The sequence below is a fragment of the Anolis sagrei genome, chromosome 12 (genome assembly GCF_037176765.1).
Source record: "Anolis sagrei isolate rAnoSag1 chromosome 12, rAnoSag1.mat, whole genome shotgun sequence".
Classification (NCBI taxonomy): Eukaryota; Metazoa; Chordata; class Lepidosauria; order Squamata; family Dactyloidae; genus Anolis; species Anolis sagrei.
Genome location: NC_090032.1, coordinates 10,182,510 through 10,202,236, shown reverse-complemented (window position 1 = coordinate 10,202,236; position 19,727 = coordinate 10,182,510). Strand labels below are relative to the sequence as shown.

Genomic DNA, 19,727 nt, shown 5'->3' with positions numbered 1-19,727 from the left:
ACCAAGCACCAGTAGCCAAAAGTGATAAAAATAACAACTCACAGACCAATGTTAATATCTCTTCCATAGGAGGCTTTTCTTTATAATGGAATAATATGGTTTTGCTACTTACAAGGTTTCTATAACAAATAAAGTTCTTTATTGTTGAGGACTTTCATGGCCGGAATCACTGGGTTGTTGTGAGTTTTCCATGTTTCAGAAGCATTATCTCCTGACATTTTGCCTCTGAGGATGCCTGCCATCGATGCAGGCGAAATGTCAGGAGAGAATGCTTCTGGAACATAGCCATTCAGCCCGGAAAACTCACAACAACCCAAAGTGCTTTATACTTTCTTCTTTGCTTCCACGCTGGGCTTCTTTCTCATGTAGGTAAACAGCTTTGCTCCCATAGAGCCTCCTCTCACACCAGAGTTACACAGTAGCTTTACACACAGCAGCCTTCACACACGAGCTGCACACACAATGGGGCTTCTCCCACTTAAGCTTATCACGCCAGGCTTCTCTCATGTCCCCGCATGAGGAGCTGGAGCTGACAGAGGGAGCTCATCCATGCTCTCCTCGGATATGTGCCTGTGACCTGTCGGTCTTCAGTCCTGCCGGCACAGGGGTTTAGCCCACTGTGCCACCGGGAGCCCGTCAAAACATCTGGGCATCTCCTGGGCAACGTCCTTGCAGACGGCTAATTCTCTCACACCAGAAGCGACTTGCAGTTTCTCAAGTCACTCCTGACATGACAAAAAAAAAAGCACACCAGGCTTTCTCATACTGAGACACAAAAGACAATGGATTCCCACAATCACAAAAAGCACAAATCCACTACAAGTTGTGGTACACAAAACACAAAGGTAAATATATTCTTTCAGCTAATATAATGCAATATTGAACAAATAACAATTTACAATTTTATATAATGTGGCATACAGCAGTATATAATGAATTACAAACTTGGTTTACACAGTGATTATACAACCGTAGCAAAAGTCTTTCTTGGTGTAAAGCCAACTTCTCTATAGGGCATTCATTATATACTGCTGTATGCCACACAATATATAAATTGTAAATTGTTATTTGTTATTTGTTCAATATTGCATTATATTAGCTGAAAGAATATATTTACCTTTGTGTTTTGTGTACCACAACTTGTAGTGGATTTGTGCTTTTTGTGTTTCTCATACTGAGGTCTTTCTCCCACTGAGACTTTCTCACACTGAGGACTCTCTCATACTGAGGGCTACTAAGCTTATATTGAACTGCGGCTTTTGATGAGTTATTTAACCCTTTCTGTGCTTGACTCACATAATTAAAAATACCTAATTTTTAATATTTCTGACAAATTTGAGTAAATAAATAGGTACCGCGCTGGTGGAAGGAAAAAGTGCTCATGTCGGCCGCATGACCTTGGAGGTGTCTACAGACAATGCCGGCTCTTTGGCTTAGAAATGGAGATCATAGAATCATAGAATCAAAGAGTTGGAAGAGACCTCATGGGCCATCCAGTCCAACCCCCTGCCAAGAAGCAGGAATATTGCATTCAAATCACCCCTGACAGATGACCATCCAGCCTCTGTTTAAAAGCTTCCAAAGAAGGAGCCTCCACCACACTCTGGGGCAGAGAGTTCCACTGCTGAACAGCTCTCACAGTCAAGAAGTTCTTCCTCATGTTCAGATGGAATCTCCTCTCTTGTAGTTTGAAGCCATTGTTCCGCGTCCTAGTCTCCAAGGAAGCAGAAAACAAGCTTGCTCCCTCCTCCCTGTGGCTTCCTCTCACATATTTATACATGGCTATCGTATCTCCTCTCAGCCTTCTCTTCTTCAGGCTAAACATGCCCAGCTCCTTAAGCTGCTCCTCATAGGGCTTGTTCTTCAGACCCTTTATCATTTTAGTCGCCCTCCTCTGGAGGGCACCAACCCCCAGAGTCGTACACAACTACACTTAATGTCGTGGAAAACCTTTACCTATTGATTAGCTGGCCCAGAATCGTCTGCGTCGATGAGTGAACGGCACAAAGAATCTCGTACCACATCAATATTTATAAAATTTATTGCAAAGTAAGCAAGACTAGTGATAATACCTCTCCAGGATGTCAAGCAGAGAAGTCATTGCTAAGTTTTCCTGAATCGAAGGTGTAAACTTTACAGGCCACAATAAAGCCTCAGTGGTGAAGTCTCATTGGAGGTCGAAAAAAAGATTAGATAACCAACGCCGGGGATGATTTCGTCATGTATTTCCTGCACATTTGTTGGACTAGAAGGCTGTTGACATCCTTTCCAAATCCATAGTTCTAAGGGACTGGAGCTTCCAAAATATCTCTTGTACATCCAGAGTTGGATTTGAGAGAGGAACATGGCTGGATGAACATGGTGGCCCACCAGAATTTCAAAGTGATCTTCAGTTCTGATTGACAGCTTAGGACATTGGCAAGCATGTTAGCAAGAAAAGATAATATTAAGCTTGGTTTGGGGACATTCCCACCATTTTGCCACAGTTTGTTGCTCCCGGAACAGCTTCAAGCAATAACCTAAACATCATGGTGACAGCAGTAGAGCAATGGGCCACAGCAGCCCACCAAGAATGAAGTTGTGCTAATAGCCTATCTCTTCTCTTCCTCTTCTCCATTTCTTCCATGTCTGGGCATACTTGTTTATTCAGACTGACTTATCCAAAGGAAGGGGCGAGTTTAAGTTGAACATGGTTCTAGGCTTGTCAATGAGATTCTAGGCTTGCCAACATTGTTCTAGGCTTGTCAATGAGATTCTAGGCTTGCCAACATGGTTCTAGGCTTGCCAACATGACTCTAGGCTTGCCAATGTGATTCTAGGCTTGCCAATGTGAGTCTAGGTTTGCCACCATGGTTCTAGGATTCCCAGCATGATTCTAGGCTTGCCAATGTGATTCTAGGCTTGCCAACATGGTTCTAGGCTTGCCAACATGAGTCTAGGTTTGCCACCATGGTTCTAGGTTTGCCAACATGGTTCTAGGCTTGCCAACATGGTTCTAAGCCCAGAATAATTGTTCATTTTCCCATTGATTCTTTGACCCCTTCTTTCAGTGGCGTTGACCCCCACGGCACAGCAGCAACCTCCGGAAAGTGGTGCGGAAGGACCTGTTGCACAGGGCGTAGCACATGGGGTTGACAGTGCTGTTGACGTAACACAGCCAATAGCCCAGCTCCCAAAGGCTCTGAGGGATGCACCCCTCGCAGAAGGTGGAGACGAGCACCATGATGTTGTAGGGCGTCCAAGTGATCAGGAAGGCCAACAGGATCGCGCTGAGTGTCCGGGCCGCCTTCTTCTCCTTCATCAGTGATAGGGTTTTCCGCTTGGAGAGGCTCCTCCTCTTCCTTCTCCTCCTCCTCTTGCCTGGCACCATGACTTGGTTCTTGGCCATTTCTGGGGCCTTCTCCATTAAGGCCACTTTCTTGAGTCTCTTGTCCAGGCCTAGCGGTTGTTTTGGGATCACGACAAAGACCTTGCCTTCCACCCAGTCCATTCCAGTTGCCATCTTGGGGTCCTTGTGCTGCATTTCTTTGGGGGGCTGCATGATGGTGCCAATCATGGGGAGCCGAATAACAGCAGAGCAGACGTTGTGGAGCTCGAAAGGCTGCTGCTCACCTTCAGACGACGTCAAGGAGTCAGCAGAAGCTTCACCAGCCTCTTCATCCTCGGTGGTGTTCCAGCTGCCATTGCTGCTCTGGTCCATGTAGAGATCCTCCGTTTTTGGCCCAGCAAAGCAGCACCGTTGCAGAGGACGTTCTCCAGCCACTGAAGAAAGAGCAAGAGCTTGGGAAGGCTCTGAGCTGCTGCTACTTCCACTTCCTCCATTCCTGGTTGTTCTAGATGCCACCTCTAAGTTCTTATTGAATTCTGAGCCCTGGAGTCCACACAGTTCCTTGGCTCTCTTCTGTGTCTCTTGGTAGATCCTCCAGTAGAGCACCACCATTATGGTGACCGGAAGGTAGAAGGCAGCAATGGCAGTTCCAAAAGTGATGATGGGTTCCGAGAAGAACTGGATGTAGCACTCGTGTTCGGCCACCGTCCGTTCCCCGACGAATTTCTGCCAGAACAAGATGGCCGGGGCCCAGAGGATGAAGGAGATCAGCCACGCAATGCTGATCATCACCGCGGCCCGCTTGGGGGTCCGCTTGGCCCTATAGGTGAGTGGCCGGGTGATGGAGAAATAGCGGTCGAAGCTGATGAGCAAGAGGCTCATGACAGAGGCGTTGCTGGCTACGTAGTCCAGGGCCAACCACAAGTCACAGGCCAAGGAGCCCATAACCCACTGGCCCATGACGATGTAGGTTGTGTACAGGTTCATGGAGATGGTGCCAATGATGAGATCGGCAGCAGCTAAGCTGAGCAAGAAGTAGTTGTTGACGGTCTTCAGCTCTCGGTTGACCTTGAAGGAGATCATCACCAGGAGGTTCCCCACCACGGTGACCAAGGAGAGGATCCCGGTGATTAAAACAATCAGCGCTATCTCCCATAAGGAGTAGCCACCTCCCGAGGAAGGCATTGTAGGTTCCTGGGTGTGATTGGGAGACGGTGGGAAAGTGGAGAGGTTCATAATCTCACTGTGAGGCATCTTCTGCGTGCCACCATCCAAGAAGGTGCTCCAGGAAGAAAGCCAAAGGCTTCAACTAGAAGGGGAAGAAAGGAAACAACAGTGAGCTATGAGAGAAGAACGTAGCTAGATCACATCAGCCTATCTAGTATCTAATAAGAGATCCTCCATCAAGGCCACCACCCTTTAGAATGAAATGTTCCATAACTGGAACTTATTTTAACACGCGGCAATTTGAACCGTGATGAGAGGTGGGCTGTTGTGGTGGTGGTGGTGGTGGTGTTAGGACCAGTCTATAATGAGCACTTTTCATTGAGATCATCCAAGGAAACTAATGTTCTCAAATAATGATTTCTAACAACTCAAGATCTGAAATAAGCCCTACCTCCAAAGGCAGAAAACCGATCTCTCTCTCTCTCTTTCAATCTTCAGAATGCTCTTTGATTGCAGGTGAACTATCAATCCCAGCAACTACAACTCCCAAATGTCAAGGTCTGTTTCCCCCAAACGCCACCAGTGTTCACATTTGGGCATATTGAGTATTCATGCCAAGTTTGGTCCTGATCCATCATTGTTTGCGTCCACAGTCCTCTCTGAATGTAGGTGAACTACAACTCCCAAAGTCAAGATCAATACTCACCTAACCCTTCCAGTATTTTCTGTTAGACATGGGAGTTCTGTGCACCAAGTTTGGTTCAATCCTATTCTTGGTAGAGTTCATAATGCTCTATGATTGTAGGCGCACTATAAATCCCAGCAACTACAACTCCCAAAGGTCAAGGTCTATTTTCCCCAAACTCCACCAGTGTTCACATTTGGGCCTATTGAGTATTTGTGCCAAGTTTGGTTTAGATCCATCATTATTTGAGTCCGCGGTGCTCTCTGAATCTAGGTGAACTACAACTTCCAAACTCAAGTGCCCACCTAACCCTTCCAGTATTTTCTATTAGTCATGGGAGTTCCGTGTGCCAAGTTTGGTTCAATTCCATTGTTGGTTGAGTTCATAATGCTCTTTGGTTGTAGGTGAACTATAAATCCCAGCAACTACAACTCTCAAATGACAAAATCAACCCTGCCAATCTCATATTCAAATTTGGGTGTATTGGGTATTTGTGCCAAATTTGGTCCCATGAATGGCAATACATCCTGCATATCAGATATTTACATTACGATTCATAACAGTAGAAAAATTATGAAACAGCAATGAAAATAATGTTAGGGTCCCCATAACATGAGGAACGGCATGAGGAAGGTTGAGAAACACTGCTCTAAAAAGGTATCACCTCCTTGCTTAGATCTTTCTGCCTGGCTTGAAAGCTTCAGTTCCTTTTGCTGTTGTGTTACTCCATTTTGTTCCTCTGCCACTCTGGAGGAACTGAATTAGTCCGACTTGGTAAAATAGCACAACCTCCCACTGTTCCTTCTTCAATTGTTCCATGTTTGTCCTTGTGTCAATATTATAATTCACATGTTCAAACATGGCCTTACCTCAGAGTCACCTTGGAAGGTAACAAGGTAAAGGTTCCTATGTTTCCAAAAGTCAAAAGAGAGCCTGTAGTGTAGCACATGGGTAGGGACTGAAGGATCTCTCTTTCTGCCTCTTCTACTTTCTCTTAGACAACTGCACTGCATCCTGTCAGATCCCCAAAATCTGGAGGAAAGCAAGAGTCATCGCCATCTTCAAGCCAGGCAAAGACCGTAATGATCCAAAAAGCTATAGACCAATCTCCCTGTTGTGCCACCTCTACAAAGTTCTGGAGAGACTTATTTTGCATAGAATTATGGAAGAAATAGACCCATGTCTGATTCTACAGGAAAGGCAAAAGCTGCACATCGCAAGTGCTGAACCTGACTCAGCACATAGAAGATGGCTTTGAAAGGCAGCAGATCACAGGCGCTGTCTTCATAGACCTGTCAGCGGTTTATGAGACTGTAAACCACTACCTCCTCCTGAGAAAAAAATGTATAGTATCACAAAGGACGACCACCTCACCTGCCTCATAGGAAACCTGCTACAAAACAGGAGCTTTTTTGTTGAGTTCCAGGGCCAGAGAAGCAGATGGCGGAAACAGAAGAACGGCCTGCCTCAGGGGAGCATGCTTGCTCCATACATGTTCAACATTTACACAAATGACCAGCCACTGCCAGAAGGGATAGAGAGCTTCATCTATGCAGATGATCGTGCCATCACTGCTCAAGCAGGGAGCTTTGAGATGGTAGAACAGAAGCTTTCCGAAGCTCTAGGTGCTCTTACTGCCTATTACAGGGAAAATCAGCTGATCCCCAACCCATCCAAAACACAGACATGTGCCTTTCACCTTAAGAACAGACAGCTTTTAAACAGAGGCTGGATGTCCATCTGTCAGTGTGATTTGAATGCAATATTCCTGCTTCTTGGCAGGGGGTTGGACTGGATGGCCCATGAGGTCTCTTCCAACTCTTTGATTCTATGATTCTATGATCTATGATTCTATGATTCTATGATAAACATCCCAAGCTCTGAGGATCACCTGGGAAGGAATCCCACTGGAGTATTGTAGTGCACCCAAATACCTGAGAGTCACTCTGGACCGTACTCTTACCTACAAGAAGCACTGCCTGAACATCAAGCAAAAAGTGGGTGCTAGAAACAATATCATACAAAAGCTGACTGGCACAACCTGGGGATCACAACCAGACACAACAAGACATCTGCGCTTGCGCTGTGCTACTCTGCTGCTGAGTATGCATGCCCAGTGTGGAACACATCTCACCATGCTAAAACAGTGGATGTGACTCTTAATGAGACATGCCGCATTATCACGGGGTGCCTGCGCCCTACACCACTGGAGAAATTACACTGCTTAGCTGGTATTGCACCACCTGACATCCGCCGGGAAGGAGCAGCCAATAGTGAAAGGACCAAGGCAGTGACATCTCCAGCTCATCCCCTGTTTGGGTATCAGCCAGCACGTCAACAACTTAAATCTAGAAATAGTTTTCTAAGATCTACAGAGACACTTGCTGGAACACCCCAGCAAGCGAGAGTCCAAAAGTGGCAGGCTCAAACACTGAACTTCAACGAATGGCTGATACCAAAAGAGAGACACACAGAGGACTGGGCGACTTGGAAGGCACTGAACAGACTGTGCTCTGGCACCACGAGATGCAGAGCCAACCTTCAGAAATGGGGCCACAAAGTGGAATCCACGACATGCGAGTGTGGAGAAGAGCCAACTACAGACCACCTGCTGCAATGCAACCTGAGCCCTGCCACATGCACAACGGAGGACCTTCTTGCAGCCACACCAGAAGCACTCCAAGTTGCCAGCTACTGGTCAAAGGACATTTAATAGAATACCAAGTCTGCCAATTTTGTATTTTGTCTGTCTGTTTGTTTGTTTGTTTGTTTTGTTCTGTTCTGTTAGAATTGTAATACAATTGACTGGTTGCCCTGACACGACAAATAAATACTGGGCAGAGGATGGGTGCTGGTACTATAGAGCCTGCTATTACTCTGGATGGGATGCCAAGCCTGAACATATCACCATCCTTGGCCTATCCGAGCATTTTCGGAGCCAAAGGATAATTTATCTCGCCTTCTTCCAAACAGTTCATAGTTAATAAATATCTACCAACTCGGGGAGAGAAATGCCTTCCAAGAAAAGTCAGGTGCCTTCTTCAGCGTATGAATCAGGCCCAGCGTGGCACGTGGCTCAGAACGGGCTCTCTTTTGGGGATCTGTCCATTGGTGGGGAAATATTTATATTGGCCTTGATGAATGGCCTTCTGGATGTCATCAGAGAGGCACTGATGGGGAGCGGCAGAGCGGTATCCGTCCTGCCACCGTTTCCCTCTCTGTTTTTGCAATATTCAGCTATACAAAATACCCTCTTAGGGGTTGTCTGCACTAGCAAAACAATCCAGCAGTGATACCAAAATATGCCCAGCCCTCCACTTTTTGAACAGCAAAAGTCAAGCCCTGGAAAGAAGTGACGAGTTGAGTGCCATCAGCAGGGGTCTGTCCTGGGCCTGACTTGCACAAGAAGTGGAAAAAGGGAGAAATCACCAAAGAAGAATTTAAAGCATTAAATTACACTGTTAGCCTCAGCTTCTGCCAATCTAGAATCATAGAATCAAGGAGTTGAAAGAGACCTCAAGGGCCATCCAGTCCAACCCCATTCTGCCAAGAAACAGGAATATTGCATTCAAATCACCCTTGACAGATGGCCATCCAGCCTCTGTTTAAAAGCTTCCAAAAAAGGAGCCTCCACCACACTCCGGGACAGAGAGTTCCACTGCTGAACGGCTCTCACAATCAGGATCAGTGTTTCTCAACCTTCCTAATGCCGCGACCCGTTCATGCTGTTTCTCATATTGTGGAGACCCCCAACCATATTATTTTCGTTGCTACTTCACAATCCTAATTTTGCTACTGTTATGATTCCCAATGTAAATATCTGATATGCAGGATGTATGTTCATTCACTGGACAAAATCTGGCACAAATACTTGATACACCCAAATCTGAATATTGGCGGGATTGGGAGGGATTGATTTTGTCATTTGGGAGTTGTGGTTGCTGAGATTTATAGTTCACCTACAATCAAAGAGCATTCTGAACCTCACCGATGATGGAATTGAACCAAACTTGGGACACAGAACTCCCAACAGAAAATATAGGAAAGATTGGGTGGGCATTGACCTTGAGTTTTGGAGTTATAGTTCAGCTACACCCAGAGAGCATTGTGGACTTAAACAATGATGGATCTGGACCAAACTTGACACAAATACTCTATATGCCCAAATGTGGACACTGGTGAAATTTGGAGAAAATAGACTTGACATTTGGGAGTTGCAGTTGCTGGGATGTATAGTTCACCTACAATCAAAGAGCATTCTGAACCCCACCAACGATGGAATTGAACCAAACTTGGCACACAGAACTCCCAACAGAAAACACTGGAAGGGTTTGGTGGGCATTGAGTTGTAGTTCACCCACATCCAGAGAGCACTATGGGCTTAAACAATAATGAATCTGGACCAAACTTGACACAAATACTCTATATGCCCAAATGTGGACACTGGTGAAGTTTGGAGAAAATAGACTTGACATTTGGGAGTTGTAGTTGCTGGGATTTATAGTTCACCTACAATCAAAGAGCATTCTGAACTCCACCAACGATGGAATTGAACCAAACTTGGCACACATGCCTTGAAGGGACTTCCCACTCGCCTCACATGCTCTCCCTTGCCCGCACATGCGCACCACGTTGCCGAGTGCTGAGCACGCCTGCTCTCTCCTCCCTTCTTGGAATCTCAGAAACAGCCCTCCCCTTTCCTGGTGAAGCACCTTTAAACCTTCCAAGTATGTACGAGAAGTCACACCAATATGAGTTGCCTGTCAATCTATGGATACCATATACATTTCAATGGGTTTTCTTAGGCTTGTTTTCTGCTTGATGGTCATCTGTCGGGGGTGCTTTGAATGCAATATTCCTGCTTCTTTCAGGGGGTTGGACTGGTTGGCCCATGAGGTCACTTCCAACTCTATGATTCTATGATCCAGAGATAAGGACACAATGGAGCAATGGAGTCAAACTGCAGGAAATGAGATGCCACCTAAACATTAGGAAGAGCTTTCTGATGGTCAAGAATCATAGAATAGAATCAAAGAGTTGGAAGAGACCTCATGGTCATCCAGTCCAACCCCATTCTGCCAAGAAGCAGGAATATTGAATTCAAAGCACCCCTGACAGATGGCCATTCAGCCTCTGTTTAAAAGCTTCCAAAGAAGAAGCCACCACCACCCTCCGGGGCAGAGAGTTCCACTGCTGAACGGCTCTCACAGTCAGGAAGTTCTTCCTAATGTTCAGATGGAATCTCCTCTCTTGTAGTTTGAAGCCATTGTTCCACGTCCTAGTCTCCAAGGAAGCAGAAAACAAGCTTGCTCCCTCCTCCCTGTGGCTTCCTCTCACATATTTATACATGGCTATCATATCTCCTCTCAGCCTTCTTTTCTTCAGGCTAAACATACCCAGCTCCTCAAGCCACTCCTCATAGGGCTTGTTCTCCAGACCCTTGATCATTTTAGTCACTCTCCTCTGGACACATTCCAGTTTGTCAATATCTCTCTTGAATTGTGGTGCCCAGAACTGGACACAACATTCCAGGCGTGGTCTAACCAAAGCAGAATAGAGCATGGGGAGCATGACTTCCCTAGATCTAGACACTATGCTCCTATTGATGCAAGCCAAAATCCCATTGGCTTTTTTTGCCGCCACATCACATTCCTGGCTCATGTTTAACTTGTTGTCCACGAGGACTCCAAGATCTTTTTCACACGTACTGCTCTCGAGCCAGGCATCGTCCCCCATTCTGTATCTTTGCATTTCGTTTTTCCTGCCAAAGTGGAGTATCTTGCATTTGTCCCTGTTGAACTTCATTTTGTTAGCTTTGGCCATTCATCTCTCTAATCTGTCAGGATCGTTTTGAATCCTGCTCCTGTCTTCTGGACTATTGGCTCTCCCTCCCAATTTGGTGTCATCTGCAAACTTGATGATCCTGCCTTCTAGCCCTTCATCTAAGTCATTAATGAAGATGTTGAACAGGACCGGGCCCAGGACGGAACCCTGCTTGTGGCACTCCACTCGTCACTTCTTTCCAGGATGAAGAGGAAGCCTTGGTGAGCACCCTCTGGGTTCATCCATTTACCCAATTACAGATCCACCTCAGAGTTGTTTGGCAGTGGAATATACTGCTTTGGAGTCCAGTGAAGTCTCCTTCTCTGGAGGTATTGAAGTAGAGGCTGGATGGCCATCTGTCTGGAGTGCTTTGATGGTGTCTTTCTCTGGATAGCAAAAGAGGGTTGGATTGGATGGCCTCTGAGGTCTCTTCCAATTCCATGTTTCTAAGTTAACTTGTTAGTAACCAAGAAAGGGGAAAAAACCCTTTGGTATCTCCAAAGTAATGATTACCCATCCAACGATGGAATGTTTCCGCCTCTGGCCTCAGCCAATGGAGCGCCTCGGACGATAAGCGCCAACCCCTCGGTGTTGGGAAACTTCAAATAGTTCTTTGACTTGCAGGAGCAAACACTGAGGCAACGTCAGGCGGGGGGATGTGTCAGTCCCTGAATTTATTCCATAAACACTGAGTGAGCAAGAACACGCTTCAATAAATACTCAAAGGTTCAAAACAGTGAGGTGGGAAATGTTCCCGAGTAGGCGCACTGATGCTCTGAGTCACCCATGGCGCATGACACCTTCCTGCGTGTGCTGCTTAGAGGAATGGCATTTGGAGCTAATGGGTGACCTGTAGACAGAGGTGGGTCACCCAACACTAGAGGTTTTAGTGGACCACAAGCTGAACACACACTGACAGTGTGATGTTGTATAGAATCATAAAATCCTAGAGTTGGAAGAGATTTGGTGGGCCATCTAGTCCAACCCCATTCTGCCAAGGAGGACGGAGGCTCATGCCAGCAAGTCCCTTCAAGGCATGGGGGTTCGGTGTGGGATGCTTGACCCAATTCCATCATTGGTGGGGTTCAGCATGCTCTTTGCTTGTAGGTAAACTATAAATCCCAGCAACTATAACTTCCAAATGTCAAGTTCTATTTTCCCCAAACTCCACCAGTGTTCACATTTGGGCATATTGAGTATCCGTGCCAAGTTTGTTCCAGATCCATCATTGTTTGAGTCCACAATGCTCTCCGGGTGTAGCTGAACTATAACTCCAAAACTCAAGGTCAATGCCCACCCAATCTTTCCAATATTTTCTGTTGGTCATGGGAGTTCTGTGTGTCAAGTTTGGTTCAATTCCACCATTGGTGGTGCTCAGCATGCTCTTTGCTTGTAGGTAAACTATACATCCCAGCAACTACAACTCCCAAATGTCAAGTTCTATTTTCCCCAAACTCCACCAGTGTTCACATTTGGGCATATTGAGTAAACATATTGAGTGCCAAGTTTGGTTCAGATCAATCATTGTTTGAGTCCACAATGCTCTCTGGGTGTAGCTGAACTATAACTCCAAAACTCAAGGTCAATGCCCACCCAATCTTTCCAATATTTTCTGTTGGTCATGGGAGTTCTGTGTGCCAAGTTTGGTTCAATTCCTTCGTTGGTGGAGTTCAGAATACTCTTTGATTGTAGGTGAACTATAAATCCCAGCAACTACAACTTACAAATGTCAAGGTCTATTTTCCACAAACTCCACCAGTGTTCACATTTGGGCATATTGAGTATCCAAGCCAAGTTTGGTCCAGATCCATCATAGAATCATAGAGTTGGAAGAGACCTCATGGGCCATCCAGTCCAACCCCATTCTGCCAAGAAGCAGGAATATTGCATTCAAATCACCCCTGACAGATGGCCATCCAACCTCCCAAGAAGGAGCCTCCACCACACTCCGGGGCAGAGAGTTCCACTGCTGAACGGCTCTCACAGTCAGGAAGTTCTTCCTCATGTTCAGATGGAATCTCCTCTCCTGTAGTTTGAAGCCATTGTTCCATGTCCTAGTCTCCAAGGAAGCAGAAAACAAGCTTGCTCCCTCCTCCTCCCTGTGGCTTCCTCTCACATATTTATACATGGCTATCATATCTCCTCTCAGCCTTCTCTTCTTCAGGCTAAACATGCACAGCTCCTTAAGCCGCTCCTCATGGGGCTTGTTCTCCAGACCCCTGATCATTTTAGTTGCTCTCCTCTGGACACATTCCAGCTTGTCAGTATCTCTCTTGAATTGTGGTGCCCAGAATTGGACACAATATTCCAAGTGTGGTCTAACCAAAGCGGAATAGAGGGGTAGCATTACTTCCCTAGACCTAGATCTAGAATGCTCTTTGCTTGTAGGTGAACTATAAATCTCAGCAACTACAACTCCCAAATGTCAAGGTCCACCAGTGTTCACATTTGGGCATATTGAGTATCTGTGCCAAGTTTGGTCCAGATTGATCATTGTTTGAATCCACAGTGCTGTCTGGATGTAGGTGTACTACAACTCCCAAACTCAAGGTCAATGCCCATGAAACCCTTCCAGTATTTTCTATCCATCATGGGAGTCCTGTGTGCCAAATATGGTTCAATTCCATCATTTTCTGAGTTCAGGTTGCTCTTTGATTGTAGGTGAACTATCAATCCCAGCAACAACAACTCCCAAATGACCAAATCAACCCCCACCTCACAACCCCACCAGTCTTCGAATTTGGGCCTATTGGGTATTTGTGCCAAATTTGGTCCAGTGAACGAGACTACATCCTGCATATCCGATATTTACATTACGATTCGTAACAGTAGCAAAATTAGTTCTGAAGTTGCAACGAAAAAAAATGTTCTGATTGTGGGTCATCACAACACGAGGAACTGCTTTAAGGAGTCACGGCATTGGGAAGGTTGAGACACACGGGATGGAGCAGAGGAAGGGAGGAATGTTGTTTTTTTCCCTGGCAGATGGTTAATGTTACTGTCTGAAAGAATCGGACAGCTCCTTTCTTCACTTCCCCTTATAGGCAGGTGTTTCTCTTTCTCTGCCTCTCTTTAGGATCTGCTTGCCGTCCCGTAGGGCAGTGTTTCTCAACCTGGGGGTCGGGACCCCTAGGGGGGTCGCGAGGGGGTGTCAGAGGGGTCGTCGAAGACCATCAGAAAACACAGTATTTTCTGTTGGTCATGGGGGTCTCTGTGGGAAGTCTGGCTAAATTCTTTCATTGGTGGGGTTCAGAGTGCTCTTTGATTGTAGGTGAACTATAAATCCCAGCAACTACAACTCCCAAATGTCAAGATTCTATTTTCCCCAAACTCCACCAGTGTTCACATTTGGGCATATTGAGTGTTTGTGCCAAATTTGGTCCAGATCCATCATTGTTTGATTCCACAGTGCTTTCTGGATGTAGGTGAACTACAACTCCCAAACTCAAGGCCAATGTCCACTAAACCCTTCCAGTATTTTATGTTGTGCATGGGAGCTCTATATGCCAAGTTTGGTTCAATTCCATTGTTAGTGGAGTTCAGAATGCTCTTTGATTGTTGTTGTTGTTCATTCGTTCAGTCGTCTCCGACTCTTCGTGACCTCATGGACCAGCCCAGGCCAGAGCTCCCTGTCGGCCGTCACCACCCCCAGCTCCTTCAAGGTCAGTCCAGTCACTTCAAGGATGCCATCCATCCATCTTGCCCTTGGTCTTTGATTGTAGATGAACTATAAATCCCAGCAACTACAACTCCCACATATAAGTCTATTTTCCCCAGATTTCACCAGTGTTGACATGTGGGCATAGTTTGGTCCAGATCCATCATTGTTTGAGTCCACAGTGCTTTCTGGATGTAGGTGAACTACAACTCCCAAACTCAAGGTCAATGTCCACTAAACCCTTCCAGTATTTTATGTTGGGCATGGGAGCTCTATATGCCAAGTTTGGTTCAATTCCATTGTTAGTGGAGTTCAGAATGCTCTTTGATTGTAGATGAACTATAAATCCCAGCAACTACAACTCCCACATATAAGTCTATTTTCCCCAGATTTCACCAGTGTTGACATGTGGGGATAGTTTGGTCCAGATCCATCATTGTTTGAGTCCACAGTGCTCTCTGGATGTAGGTAAACTACAATTCTCAAACTCAAGGGCAATGCCCACCAAAACCTTCCAGTATTTTCTGTTGGTCATGGGAGTTCTGTGTGCCAGGTTTGGTTCAATTCCATCGCCGGTAGAGTTCAGAATGCTCTTTGATTCTAGGTGAACTATAAATCCCAAATGTCAAAATCAATCCGCCCCACCCCACCAGTAGCAACGAAAATAATTCTATGGTTGGGGGTCACCACAGCATGAGGAACTGTATTAAGGGGTCGCAGCATTAGGAAGGTTGAGAACCATTGCCGTAGGGTTTCCAAACACTCCACATTGGGAACCCCTTTCGATCCCAAATGCCAAGGCCGGAAAACCCATGTGCGAGAACCCCCCTCGGTCGTCTGACAGCTTTGCCTTCACATTCACATACTTTCCATAACCCTATCCTGACTTTTTGGCAAGGGCTCATCCCCAAGCCAAGCAGACGAGATTCCTCTCCCATCTGCGTCGCTGTGCAGCTGTTGCAAAAGGAAACAAAGCGACAGCGATCTGGACCAAAAACCAGGAATAGGATTAAATCTCCGGGGATGTTTGAAGCCAAGATGCATCGCCCGTCTCATACTCTCCTTCTTCACCTATCGGGTGGGGGGAAAAGGTAGGATTTGGGGCCTCTTTCTCCGTTGTGGCTGTTTCTCTGTTAACGGCTGACCCAAACCGTTCTCCTGTTTTCTTTCTATGAGGCTAAGCTTATGCTAAGTCTCAAGATATCTTCTGGAAGGGGAATTGGTTTCAGCAAACACACGTGTACACTAAAATTAAAGATTAACACACAAACACAATGCACATATATAGAATAATAGAGTTGGAATAGACCTAAGGGCCAGTTCAACCTTCTTGAGACAGACAGGCACCAGAGGGAGGTGGATGGATGGATGGATGGATGGATAGATTTCTGATTAGACGAATGATAGATAGATAGATAGATAGATAGATAGATAGATAGATAGATAGATAGATGGTTAGATGGTTAGATGGTTAGATGGTTAGATGGACGGATGGATGGATAGATTAATAGATGGTTAGACGGACGGACGGACGGACGGATAGATGGTTGGATGGATGGATGGATGGATGGATAGAAAGATAGATAGATAGATAGATAGATAGATAGATAGATGGATAGATAGATGGATAGATGGATGGACGGACGGACGGACGGACGGACGGACGGACGGACGGACAGATAGATGGTTAGACAGCTGGATGGATGGATGGATGGATGGATGGATGGATGGATAGATAGATAGATAGATAGATAGATAGATAGACAGATAGATGGTTAGACAGCTGGATGGATGGATGGATGGATGGATGGATAGATAGATAGATAGATAGATAGATAGATAGATAGATAGATAGACGGATGACTTGATAGATGGATAGACGATCAGATGGATGGATGGTTAGATGGATAGAAGGATGGATGGATAGATGGATGGATAGATAGATAGATGGATCGATGGAAGGACGGACAGATAGATAGATGGATAAATGGATGGATGGATGGATGGATGGATAGATAGATAGATAGATAGATAGATAGATAGATGATAGACGGTTAAACGGATGACTTGATAGATGGATAGATGGATGGTTAGACGATCAGATGGATGGATGGTTAGATGGATAGAAGGATGGATGGATAGATGGCTGGATGGATGGATAGATAGATAGATAGATAGATAGTAGGCCTGTTTGATCAAGAAAAAATTTGTTTCTAAATTCGATTCTTAATTGGGGTGTTTTTTTGTTTCGATATTAAAAATATTTACAAAACTTTCAAAAAAAATGTTTTGTTATTTACGAATTTTCGTTATTATTTACAAAACATTTTTGAAAAAAAAATTTTCTTGATCAAACAGGCTAAGTGTGAATGTTGCAGTAATGGTCACCTTGATTAGCATTGAATGGCTTTCTCCCACCCTGGACATTCCATAGATAATATTAGATGATATATAACTCACCATTTGCCTAGTTTCCAACAGACCTCTGAGGATGCCTGCCATAGATGTGGGCAAAATGTCAGGAGAGAATGCTTCTGGAACATGGTCATACAGCCCTGAAAAGTCACACAAGCCGGATGGCGCGCGGAGGCCGCTTGTGAGCCCGCGCGCGCCATCCAATGGGCTCCTGCGCCCCCCTCCTCCTCCTCCTCCTCCTCCTCTTCCTCCCAGCTGGGAGGAAGAGGAGGAGGAGGAGGAGGAGGAGGGGGGCGCAGGAGCCAGAGCCGGATGGCGCGCGGAGGCCGCTTGTGAGCCCGCGCGCGCCATCCAATGGGCTCCGGCGCCCCCCTCCTCCTCCTCCTCTTCCTCCCAGCTGGGAGGAAGAGGAGGAGGAGGAGGAGGAGGAGGGGGGCGCAGGAGCCAGAGCCGGATGGCGCGCGGAGGCCGCTTGTGAGCCCGCGCGCGCCATCCAATGGGCTCCGGCGCCCCCCTCCTCCTCCTCCTCCTCCTCCTCTTCCTCCCAGCTGGGAGGAAGAGGAGGAGGAGGAGGAGGAGGAGGGGGGCGCAGGAGCGCGCCATCCAATGGGCTCCGGAGGAAGAGGAGGAGCCAGAGCCGGATGGCGCGCTCAGCAGCAGCCTCCATGCAATTAACGAGCGGAGCTTCAGCTCGTAAAATACATGGGGCTGCTGCTTCGATATTTTTAAACCCTTCCGGGTTTAAAAATATGTTTTGATATCGCTTCGGATATGCAAAAAATAACGATTTTAATACGAATTAACGAATTAACGAAACGAAACCGACAGGCCTAATAGATAGATAGATAGATAGATAGATGGATGGATGGACGGACGGACGGACAGACAGACAGACAGATAGATAGATGGTTAGACAGCTGGATGGATGGATGGATGGATGGATGGACAGATAGATAGATAGATAGATAGATAGATAGATAGATAGATAGACGGATGACTTGATAGATGGATAGATGGATGGTTAGACGATCAGATGGATGGATGGTTTGGATAGAAGGATGGATGGATAGATGGATGGATGGCTGGATGGATGGATAGATAGATGGATGGATGGATGGACGGACAGACAGACAGATAGATGGTTAGACAGCTGGATGGATGGATGGATGGACGGACGGACGGACGGACGGATGGACAGATAGATAGATAGATAGATAGATAGATAGATAGATAGATAGATGATAGACAGTTAAACGGATGACTTGATAGATGGAAAGAAGGATGGATGGTTAGATGGATGGTTGGTAGATAGATAGATAGATAGATAGACAAATCGATAGATGATTTAATCATGGAGCTTAGAAGCCCCAATTCAGCCATAAAGGAAGACACCATCAAAGCACTCCCAACAGATGGCCACCCAGCCACTGTTTAACAACCTCCAGAGAAGGAAGGAGACTCCAATGGATTCCCAGGCAGCACATTTCACTGTCAAACAGCTCTGACCGGGACGAAGTTCCTCTTAATCTTTAGGTGGAATCTCTTTTCCTGCCATTTCAATCTGTTGTTCTACTGTATCTGTAGGACACCACAAAGCGAACCTCTTCCTCAGTGGGACATCCTTTTCAGATACGTAAACATATCTCTCCTCAGCCTTTTTTCCCTCTGCGCTCCTTAACACCTCCAACTCCTTAAGAGATTGACTTCCAAACCTTTCACCATTTTGATCCATTGTTCATGAACCAAAAGGACAACTATGAGAGTTGAACTCTTCGAAATTTGCACTACAAAGCCTATTATCCCTGACTATTAGCTGTCTTGGTGGGAGCTACACTCACCCCAAATTGCTCAAGTAATGCCAGAGGAACAAAGCAAATAGTATTTGGCTTCTCGGAGTATAACTTGACATGTTTTCCTCTATTTACGTGGAAATAGAAGGAAGGAAGACTTCCTCACTTACCTGCCTTGGTCCAAGCTCAGGTTCTGTTTCCGCATAGTTTCAACTGGACTTTGGTTCCTTTGAGATAAAAGTGGTCTTTTGCTCAGTGAAAGGTTGTTGGTCTTTCAGGGAAGGTTTTCAGGGAGCAAATGAGTACCGGAGGCGAACGAGCACCCAGTTCTCCCACCCGCTTTCCACCTCTCCTCCGCTCCCTCTGCTGGATATGAGACTCAAGCTATGTGCAACAGCTCTGTATATAAGCAAAAACGCCTGTCGCTTGAGTCGACGGAGACTTGGCTCAGGGTTTGGGTTGAAGAGGAAATTTCGGCAGGTGCAACATGTTAGCACGCAAAGCCAAAATTCCGGAGCAACATTCCTCGTTCAAACAACAAGGCGTGACATCTCCTGAGTGCATTTCTCATGGACTAGACGACCATTTTGATTTATCATTGCGATTGCCATACATAGTAATCTAGTCCAAAACTCAACAAACCGGGTCAACATACGGTCCAGATTTAGCACCGCCTGACTTCCATCTGTTCTCGATAATGAAAGAAGATCTGCGGGGACATCGTTATGCTTCTGATGAAGACGTTGAGAGAACTGGTTGCGGAAACAGAGTGTTGACTTCTTCTGCGACGGCTTTGGAAAGCTTGTTCATCATTGGCAGAAATGTATCCAATTGTCTGGTGATTATGTGGAAAAGTGAATA

General features: G+C 46.0%; 1 protein-coding gene across 1 annotated transcript; it reads right to left on the bottom strand.

The window, feature by feature from the left end:
* Positions 1-2,023: 2,023 nt before the first annotated feature.
* On the bottom strand, positions 2,024-19,227 carry CHRM1 (cholinergic receptor muscarinic 1). Its single transcript, XM_060758181.2, has 2 exons — positions 19,037-19,227; positions 2,024-4,637 (listed from the first exon to the last, which is right to left on the bottom strand). Exon 2 carries the CDS (start codon positions 4,580-4,582, stop codon positions 3,047-3,049), a length of 1,536 nt encoding a protein of 511 aa, XP_060614164.2. The 5' UTR covers positions 4,583-4,637; positions 19,037-19,227; the 3' UTR covers positions 2,024-3,046.
* Positions 19,228-19,727: the final 500 nt, after the last annotated feature.

Bases quoted from the DNA above. Each gene is read 5' to 3' on its own strand.
- CHRM1 (XM_060758181.2), bottom strand. From the start codon at position 4,582: ATGCCTCACAGTGAGATTATGAACCTCTCCACTTTCCCACCGTCTCCC.